The following is a 10934-nucleotide window of genomic DNA, read 5'->3' as shown; positions in this document are numbered from 1 at the left end:
GGGATGTAACTTCTACACATTTTGCCACGTTCTCATTTAAAAAAAAGTATTCAGTTAAGTTATAAAAATGCCTAAGGATTTCAAGTTTTATATTGTTGAAAACAAATAAGAATTTATTACCAATTTGTAATGAATACTGCTGCTGGTAAGCTGTAGGTAGATGGCAATATTTTTAACACCAAGAAAACATTCATCATGCATTTTTACATGTAAGTGCAGTGATATTGCTCCCTTTCTCAATAACAATATATAAGAATATATAGTATAAATGTACAGTATATATTAGCAACAATGTAAAATAACTTAGTGAAATGTCAAAGCTTCTGGATAAAAATTCAAGTCATGCCTGAGCATACCTTTTGCACCATTTTGCTTAATCTTATCATCTCAGCTACCTTTGTTTACCTTGAATTTATGTTACAAAGACAGATTTTTTTTATATAATTGCCTATTACACCAACTAGTATCCTGGGCTTTTTGTTTGTTGTTTGCAAGGTTAAGTCAAGCCAAATAAGGGTTCTGTGGAATCCATCGTTAGGGAACGGAAAGCAATTAATTGTGCAAAATGTGCTTGAAAAAAATGACTACGTATTGGTCATATCTTAACATTGTACATAATTGTAATTTTTTTGTTAAAAATATCCATCTACAGTGTATAGGGCAATCAAGCTACAGTAATTTTAAATGGCATTTATGATCCTAATGTCAGTGTCTCTACATTATAAATCTCACCAGTTTTGCTGAAATTGTATCAAGTTCCACTTTGGCGATTGCTTGCAGGAAGAATCAATAAAAATCCATGTAATAGGAAGGTACAACTTGTCTCAAAGCAGGTAGGGAGACCTTACTTTTCCCCACATTTTGTCACTGGATACAGTTTCTTGCAGGGCCGATCCTTCATTTATGCTTACCATGTAAAAGCTGTGCAAGGGCTTTCTTACATCTCAGGAAAAATTGTTTTAATCATAGATATTGTGAGTCTGTCAGTCTCTGTAATATCAGCCATCAAAGTTTACCAGAGTTCAGCAGCCCTGCAATAACTTTCATGGAATTAATTGGAATACTATTTCACTTCCACTGGCTATGCAATTATGCCCTGAATTGCAACAAAACATTCCATAATCATGCAATGAATAAGCATATTTCTCAAATAGCACAGTGACTGACTTATGCTATATACTACCCAAATAGTCCGAGCCATAATACCGAATGTAGCAAAATAGGATGGGCTAAATTGTCTTCTTGACCCAATTTAAGAAAAAAACCCACTAGATTCTCAGCTGATATAAATCAATGGCACCACACTGGATTGACAACAGTGAAAGATCTGGCCTATATAGTGGAGTTAATCCTAATTTACACCGGTGTAAGTGAAGTCACATCTCCCTTGTCTTTTACAAAGTCCGATGTGACAGAAGCAAGCTGAAAGTAGACTGATTTAAAGGAGAAAGGAAAATCCACGCAAAGCAAGCTGGTGTCAGTGATATTTTAGAAAATAATACTGCAGTTTCACAAGATGTCAAGGCCATCAACCGGGTTATTAGTTAGATATTAGACTCTAACCTCAGAAAACTAAGTTCTTGTGGTATAAATAGCATCTCAGCTGGCTGATCAAGTTACTCCTCACCCTTTCTGACTACTACTGTGGAAAAAGACGGCCAACTGATGACACTCAGTGATACCAGGCTGTTGTATAGACTGTATCACAGAATTTGTTACCAGGTACGAATAATATCACATTGTCCAGAACTGGAGATTAATATTTTGGGACTCCAGGAATTGGTATTTGTTATCTTGCATGTGATACGGAGATCTCAGAACAGGCAAAGGGTCTGGGGCTGAAAGAATGTAATCGATGCTAAATTTAATTTCCGAGTCAGATTTTCCTAAGGAGGAGTTGTTTAGGCTCTGTCTGTTGGAGGTGTTGTTTGGAAAGAACCCATGAGGCTCCAAGGGTCTGGGGCCGGATTCGGTTGGCTCGCCTTTACTTTCACGACAGGAGATGCGGTATAAACCAGAATCCATGGAAGACGATTCAGGGGAGGAAGGATCTTTCCCTCCACTTGGCCTCTGCTCTTTGTGTTCCCTTTTCATGTTCCTTCTTCTCCGTCTCCGCCTGTAATTCCCATTTTCGAAAAGATCCAGCATGGATTCACATCCAGATGCAAAGCTCCAATAGTTTCCTTTCCCCTTCTCATTCCCTTCTGTTCTGGGAACCTGCATTCATTTAAAGGCAGTTCAGTATTTGTATGTGTTACAGATGCTGCTGCTTAACATCTGCATTCATTTACATTCAAGAATGGTGTAAACATACATGACAAGCCATTTAAGCCTATTCTCTTTCATTGTAGGCAAAATCCAGCCTCTTCAATTTGCTTTATATTAACATAAATCAGAAAGGAACATACACATTACCTTTTCAAATGACAGCTTGTAGGCTGCAGAGAGATTTACAATTACTTGTAGCTGAATTGTTTCACTTCCCCTCTTTTCCAACAGTTCTTTGGGAGACTATTCCTACATAAAGATATTTTCAGTTGCGCACAGCATGGATGCAAATATATAGTTACTGAGCTTACCTTTACAAAACAACTGTTAAGTGATAAGTTATGTCGGATGGAGTTCTGCCAGGCTCTTTGATTTGATCTATAGTAAGGAAATTTCTTCATTATAAAATCATAGATGCCAGACAAGGTCACTTTGTTTGAAGGACTTTGCTGGATGGCCATTGCAATTAGGGCAATGTAGCTGAAAAAGGAAAACTCAGTGTTACGCCATTGCCTTGTATGTGTATATTTTATAACTAGGATCTACCTCTGTCTCTCACACTCACTCATACATAGATGTGTGTATGATTCTTAGAAAATTATAAAATTCTTTCTTGTCCTACATTTTGGTTGGGTCCCTCCTTGACCTGAGATGGCTCTTACAGACATCAACCAGTCTGCTTAGAATCCTTTTGCTTTAGTCTAAGAGCAAGATCCCTATTTAACACTCATTGATCCATACAGCATGATACACAGGCATTACTTACAGACAATTGAAACCCAGTCAGGCTGTTTGTCCTTTCACTCAGCAAGCAGTGCTTAGATTTAAAAAAAACCAAAATCTCAAACCGCTCAAGGAAAGTTTCCCTAAACTATTATGCTCCAGTGAAATGTACCAGACTGTGGGACTCCATCATTCCACTGCCTCCTATAACTTCAGGGATGGAAAGTTCATCACCTTGGCTAATTAGAGGGACACTAGATGTTCTCTTTCTCCAGACCTATTCATGAACCCACAGGGTGCATCTTTGTTCAGTTGTGGGGACATCCACATTTATTTCCTTAGTGAGCACCTTACAAATTTGATTAATTTCCCTCAGTGTCCCTAGAAAGTGCAGAAGAGGACAGCTGAAATATGATGATACAAAGGACTCCAGGACATTAAAGCCAGAAGTTTCACTTTCCCCAAAGTGAAGAGGTGAGGGAAGAAGGAGTGGTGGGATGGAAGAAAAAAATACTTATTTCAAGGGGGAAAAAGAAATTCCTCCCCCCAGTTCTCTGTGCCTTGAGGAAACTACCTGGAAGGATACCTGTGCTGGCTACCAAGGGGGAATTCCCATTATCTGACAGTGCAGAAAATTTCCCTGGAGAGAGGAAGACTTTGAAAACTTAACCTTACCTGTATGCTGGTCTGGTGAATTTTTTCTCTTCGTCAGAACTACAGGTTGGATAGTCATCCCCATCATAATTAAAACAGTTATAGGGGTACTGTGTATTATCAAACATCTTCCTGCTCTTGGTTCAGCTCCTGTGGAGTGAGAGAGATGGAGTGATGTTTCTCTTTCTCTGTGCCTGGGCTCCCTCCTCCCTTTTTCCCTCCCCTCTGCCTCATTCTCTCTCTCGCCTCGCACACACACACACACACACACACACACACACACACACTTCCTCAGTGTTGGGGTGGAGATTGTTTTTGTAATTCTTCAGTCCCAGACAGCCAGTCTGTTAAGATATTCCTTTTGTCGGTGTTGTTGCATCCAATCTGCTTATAGGAAAGGCAGCTAATAACTGATTAAATTGGTGAGTTCTCCCATGAACCTTTGAACTTGGGTGTGTACTGCCAGTAGCTCCAGCTCTCTGGGTGGTCTGTGCTGGAGAGGGGCCAGCCGTTTTGCCATCTTTACATACACAATGTGACAAAAGCAAACAACATGATGTTAATGAATCATGCTTCAAGGTTTGTTCTTGTAAATTAAACTTTGAGAACAAAGTTTCTCCACCCTCCCCTGTTTTTCCCCCCTGCTCCTTTCTCCGCTCAGCAGGGTGGCTTTTTATTTATTTGTTTATTTTTAGAACCCAACATACAATAAACAGACATTCCAGCCAATAATGCATGCTGGCCCTGATCTGTAATCTATAATAGATATAAATTATATTTCCATGACTAGAGAAAAATGTGTACATTCAAAGAGAGCAGAACAGAGGAATCGGAGGGACTACTGTCAAACAGGAAAGTAAAAGGAAAATAGCTGTAGGCAGAAGAGCTGCCTGTGTGGGCTTTGATCTGGAGGATGAATTAGACTAATAGCGCTGTGTGTTGGCATCCAATACAGTAACCATTTAATAGTATTTCAATGCTTTGGAGTGTTTTCCAACAAGTGACGTAAACCAAAGACATGACACAACGTTCCAGGGGGACTAAAAAGGTGGATGCCACGTGATAATTGCATGGATTTGAAGATGGCTATTTCCCCAAGAACTAGCTCGAGGAGGAGATGCACATTGGAGGGAGAAAGCAAATCGGTGTGCTGACAGTTACCTGGATGGAAATATAAACGCAGAACTGCTAGCATTACACTTCAATGCAACTTTATTTTCTAGTGCATCTTTCATATAAACTACATCCCCAAAGCCCTTACTGAGTGAAAGAATACGTTTAGGGTGAAATTCACTCAAGTGACAAGGAGAGACTTAAAGTGAAGTTTAAGCGGTGTGTAGGATTTTGCCCAAGCACTGGAATGAACTTCACACTCATGGAATTAAACAATAAGCAGATACTGACTTCTCTTAAGAGTATCAAGATTTACAGACCAGAGAGGTAAATACTGAGAGGTAAAATCATGATCTTTTTCAGGTATATATAACAATATGTAATAGCAGAGGGAGGGAGAAAATATGAAGCAGAAGCAATGGAGTACAGAGATGTTTTCAGAGGAGATATGAGAATGAGCCAGAGCAGTTATGTAGAATTAGGAACACACCTACCTCAAATTACAATAACAATCAGCATATGCATGAGATGTGGATTCCAAAAAGTCCCTTAAAGCAAAGGCCCAGATCCTACTGGCATAGGATTCAGTGGGATTTTTGCTGTTGAGTTAAACTGGAGCAGAATCAGGCACAAAGAGGATAGCAGATATAAGGCCTGATTTTCATTTACACTCGCTTCCAGAAGGGTGAAAAGAGGCATTAGTGTCAAAGAGAGTCAGGGCCATTAATTTCAGTGGGTTTTCTCATACAAGTGAGGCAAGAAGGATTTAAGGCACCAGTAAATCCCCAGTTCAACTTTTAGTAGCAATTCTTCTCTTCTAATATAAGTTACCTCAATGAAATTCCGTTCACGCTGATGATTTTTGACAGTGTAAAAGAGAAGAGAGTCCGGCCATTGGGTTCCAATTTTGTATTTTCTGTTAGTAAGTGTTTACATTTGAATAAGGTTTTAATTATGAAAACAGCCATAATTTTAAAAAAAGAGTTAAAACATAATCTATTTTAATCAAAAGGCTACTGCTCATATAGGTAATGTTTGCTAGAAAGGAATTAAGGAAAAGTAATAAAACTTGATTAGTCTGATTACATTAGGAGCCCTTTTTATTGCTACGGTTTACCACTGTGCCAGTGGGGCTGACGGTCTGTATGTATGGCTGGGGCGATTATTGGGAAAGTGTTTGAAGGCAATAGGTAACTTGTCCAAGAAAAGGGATTTTATCTACTATAGAAGCGTAAAGCCTCAGGTTGTGTCTTCATGCTTGTTTTCTGTGTTACCTGTATGTTTGCTTTCTTTTACTATTTCATCTTTGAATATGTGTTGTTTCTATTAAATAACCTTTTTGTTTATTTTTACTCATGCAGGTCTCTGGAGTGCAACCGTGTAGATTGTGTGTACCAAAAGGAGGGGTGGGGGGGAGAGCTGGTTTCATGCCTTTGGGGGCGATGAACCAAAGGTGAAAAATCTGAGTGTCTAGTAGTTAAGAACTTGGGGAGGACAGATTTGGGGAGACTTGGGACCAGAAGGGCTGATGATATCACCCTGCAAGGAGTAACGAAGCTGGTGGAAGTCAGGGTGAGACTGTGCTCATGAGCAAGATACTGCTGTCAGGGATCTGAACCAAAGGTGCAGCATGGAAGCCTCCAGGGTGACAACCCCTTATCAGTCTGGATGAACCCCGAAATGTCACAGTGCCTAAACATGGACTTGGCAGCCTAACTCTAGGAAACCATTTTTAAAACCTTGGTGACGGATGACCCAGAATAATAGATGGCTCGGCTTTGGAAAGGGGCCTTTCCCCTCTAGGATGCCAATTTGAAACTAGTCCAGTCAGTAGTGACTGAAAAGTCATTACCATTAATTGGTTGTTTGGGACGCCTTACATTCAAAGAATGGGTGGTTTCAGTCCATTTTGCAGAGGCCCATAATAAGAACCAGCATAGTTGGCGTCTTTGATAATCTCAGGAGCGAGGACAAAGAGAAAGAAGAAAGGACTCCCTTCTCACTTCCAGATGTGGTCAGAATTAGGGCATGTTGGCCAGGCCTGTTGAGATACTGATATTGCTGCTGTCTCTTCTGTATCTACTCTGTGGACAAGTATTATTATTATTTATTATTTACTGAGAGCCAACAGTGGGCTAGATGACTTCAGTCTCTGGGGTGGCAAATTGCACCCAGTTTAAATTCACTCAACATAGAAGAACAAAGCAATCAATTTTTGAGTCCTAGAAGAGCAAAAAGAGCATAAATTAAATCTAGTAAACTTACTTTTGAAATCCAAGTATGTCAAAATAGTTGAATATTTTTCAACAGTATTTTAAGGCCCTACATGCTAAATTTCACTCCTGGGTTAACATTTATGGCTCAGTTAAAAATCCTTGAAAATAATGTTTACAAAAGAAATGTTGACAGACCCCTAAATATGCCATAGCAGAGTTAGCAGGTGCCATGATTACTGTGGCAAAACAAGTTAACAATAGTTTTGTCTTAGCAGCTGCACAGTCATGATAGTTTTACTAGAGTAACTATAACTCATTCAAGGCATTATCATTATCATATTTTAATAGGCTATTTTTTTCATAAGTTGTATTTTTCCAGAATGCAATGCTGTAAACCCTTTGATTTGAGATAGTCAATAGGTGATAAAAATGTCATGTCAGATTTGCTTATTTTTTTAAACTGACGTTAAAAATTATTTGAAATTTGTTATAGTTATTGACACAGATTGAGGAAATTATGTCTGAAATGGATACCCTTCATAAAGTGTTGCTTTTGATGACTGTTGCAACATATCATAATAGAAAGAAGATTACACAGGTAGTTCTTGGTCTATTCGTTGAGAGAGATTGTGACTTTAGACACAGCCCTGAAAAGGGGGAGATGTGTAAATTGTACCACCAGGAGGCACTGGGAATCAGACACACATCTCTGACTCACAATTCTTATCCTGCTTCCTCCTTGCTCCTGGAGGCGGGGCAGGTAGAAATTTATGGTGTAATCAAAAGCCTGTTGAAGCCAATGGAAAGACCCTCAATAACTATAATACTTGGAGTCAGGTCTTCTCTGATGACCATGGTCTATTACCAACAGTACCTTACTTCTCCCTCTTTGCTGCCTGTACAACTCAGCCCACTCAGTAGGAGGGGTGGAGCCAAGGATCTGCTAGTCCATTTCTCTCCCTCCCCGCCAGCTTTGATGAGGGGAATGGACAGATATAAGGGGAGATTTCTCTCCTCTGTGTGGGCCTGTAGCCAGAGTCACATTCTAGCCCATTGTAAATATCTTAAGAAAATAATGCCAATGATATTTTGAAAAGGATAGTGATAGAACAGTTTCATGTTGTGGACACCTCCTTGTTCTCTGTTTTTCTGTATTGCCTCCACCTTTTTTAAGATCTGAATAATACTGCACAGCATCTCTCATTTTCTGACATTTATGGGCAGATCCACCTCTGGGAGTTAACTGAAGTAAATGGAGCTGCACCCATTTACGCCATCTGAGGGATCTGGCCTCGGACATGCAGCTTATGGGCTGATCGTGAGGTAGGAATGCTGGGGTATTTTCCCACATCTCCTTTGTTATCTGGTTCAATGTTTTCTGTCAGCAACTAACTTTTAGTTCTGTGCTTTGTTTTGTGCAGAGCCTCACTGAACTGAAATTTGCATCCTTGGGTTCCCTGTTGATATTCTTTGGAGTTGGCTCAGATTTCCTAATTAAATGTACTTTGCTCTCTTCACCATTTTGTACATAGTCTTCTGATCTAGAGCAAGAAAGGGTAATCAGAAATGCATTGAGTTTTCCACATTGTTATTATCCTGCTTCCTCCCCATGGAGTAGCTCTTCAGAGGCTCAAATCCCTCCACCTACTATAGATGCTGAAGTACCCCGACAGAGAGAAGTTACAACAGGGGAATGGGCAGGATGGGAGGAGCTCATAAAGGGGTATCTGCAGATCTGCAGCACCTGCACACTCCAGAACACAGCTCCTCTGTGGCTTCTGGTGGGGCTGTATGCAGCAACTTTAGTGGGGCTGGCTGGGGATAGCATCAGAGGAGCTGCCACTATGCTGATCATCATCCTTTTCTCCCATGGAATTATGGACTCAAAGACCGTGGAGGCTTCTTTAGCCCTTAGGCTGGGCTAGGATTTGTGACACTGTGTCTAAGTTACAGAGATGGGCTGTAGGTTTACTATATTAGTTTTCTCAAGATTTTGAGAGCACCCAATTAAATTATTCCTGGGAGACTTCCAGATCCTTTCCAACCTACAAATCTCACTCTCCTCCCCCATTACAAATCCCTCCTACTTCTTCTTCTACTTCCTCTCTAAGGCCTTGGCTCTTTCCACCAACAGGCCAAGACAGCACAGCAGACACTGCAGTCCACTTTACACTTGGGACTGCCCTCCCTCCCCAACAATTAAGAGAGTGGAGTGTCTCAACTTTGCAGGCAGCCGAGAATGATTTTAGAACAGCCAAAATCCAGCTATGCTCATATTTACCTGCACCCCAGTTGTTTCATGTGCCACTGGAGATCAGAGGGCTGGTGGAGGATAGGGCTTCTAGAAGGCAAATGTGTCTGTGCAGGGTAATTTTCCCTCTGAGCAGGGCAGTACCATCTCTGCAAAATCAAATTGTTTTGCAGGGCCAATAGCTTTCTCAAGTAACTATCCTGTAGGCTTCATTAGGGTTGTGGACAGTCCTATCCATCCAACTGTCATCAGCCACTGGTGAGGATTCCAGCCCAGAGATGTATCCGATGTTTGGGGTGAGTTCTCTATCACTGGCAATTTGTAAATCACGACTGAATGTTTTCCTAAAAAATCGGCTCTAGTTCAAATAGGAATTATTTCAGGGAACTCTCTGACCTATGTTATGTAGGAGAATAGGTGACCACACTGGACTTCTGGTCTTTGAATCTATGCATGTGATCAATTTCTCCATTTTTTTTCCAGGACAAGATTTTGTCCAGGCTGGACATCGTGAGAACCCCCAATGCAGAAAGGAAGTTTTATGATCAGAGCTTGATGTCTCAAATTCTTTAGTTTTCTAGGGACCAATGGGAGGAAGATTCAGAATTCACTGGTGTGTTATTTGGGTGTAGCCCCATTACCAGTGATATGGGACCAAACCACTTTGACTCTGTGGGTTTATGGAATGAAAATGTGGTAGATCTGGGAAGGGCTGCACAAAAAGCATGGGTGCTGCCTTAGTGGCATTTCTCCTCCCCCAGCTCCAACTCTGTGAAAACCCCTTGAAACTTTGGATGCATGAGTGGGGATGGGGTGGATGTGTAGGCAGAGGATTAGAAGAGTTATTTGGATATAGACCTTTACTATTGCAATGTTTGTTTTCTAAACTAAACACAGCTAATGACTTGGACCAAGAAACTAGTTCCAGATGCTAACTGCCTCAGTCTGCATTAAAATTGGCATCACACAATTAGGCACCGATTACTTATTAAGTTATTTTGCTGAGAGGATTAATCCAAAGAAAGAACTAACAGTTTGGATAACACTTGTGCACAATTTTTCATGCATTGTTAATTGCCGAAACTGGCACAAATTGTGCAGTGCTTTCTCTTTAAGCCCGATTAATTCTTGTTGAATATAAGAGTCGGATTTGACCCAGTGCTGTGCTTTATATAACCAGCATCAGTGTGGCGTAACACCACTGAAGTCACTGGGGCTGATTCCCCATTGCTCTGAAGACCATTTACAACACTCTTGTGGCATAAAGCGGGTGCAGCGGGAATACCTGCTGTGTAATGGGGCTCCCCCACTGTCATAGAACTAACTGACAGAGCAACCCTACCAGCTCCATTCCCACACTCCAGCATTTAGGAGTTTCTGGGACCAGTTCCAGGTGGGGAGAGGGTGTGGCCAGAGTGCACTGTGCTCCTGCCATTGGCTGCTTCCCATGGTCCTAAGGCGGATCTAAGTGACATTGGAGGACTGAACTGGCCCCCAAACACAGTGTGCATAAAGGTGACTTAACACTGCCCCTCCTCCACAATCTGCTCCTGTACCCAGCACAGCGACAGACTAATAATCAGGGCCATTTAATGTGCCCTGGAGTTTCATAGTTGTAAGTGGGAGCATCGTAGACCAGTGGTTCTCAAACTTTTGTCCTGGTGACCCCTTTCACATAGCAAGCCTCTGAGTGCGACCCCCTTTATAAA

The 10934-nt window shown here is 41.1% G+C and overlaps 1 protein-coding gene across 1 annotated transcript; it reads right to left on the bottom strand.

Moving 5' to 3' along the window:
* Positions 1 to 582: 582 nt before the first annotated feature.
* FOXL3 (forkhead box L3) lies at positions 583 to 4021 on the bottom strand. The gene is made up of 4 exons (XM_039492717.1): positions 3933 to 4021; positions 3667 to 3795; positions 2580 to 2748; positions 583 to 2217 (listed from the first exon to the last, which is right to left on the bottom strand). The coding sequence occupies exons 2-4, from the start codon at positions 3771 to 3773 to the stop codon at positions 1735 to 1737; spliced, it is 759 nt and encodes a 252-aa protein (XP_039348651.1). The 5' UTR covers positions 3774 to 3795; positions 3933 to 4021; the 3' UTR covers positions 583 to 1734.
* Positions 4022 to 10934: the final 6913 nt, after the last annotated feature.

The sequence above is a fragment of the Mauremys reevesii genome, linkage group 10 (genome assembly GCF_016161935.1).
Source record: "Mauremys reevesii isolate NIE-2019 linkage group 10, ASM1616193v1, whole genome shotgun sequence".
Lineage (NCBI taxonomy): Eukaryota > Metazoa > Chordata > Testudines > Geoemydidae > Mauremys > Mauremys reevesii.
The sequence above is the reverse complement of the archived record's forward strand: the minus strand, read 5'-3'. Positions and strand labels throughout refer to the sequence as shown.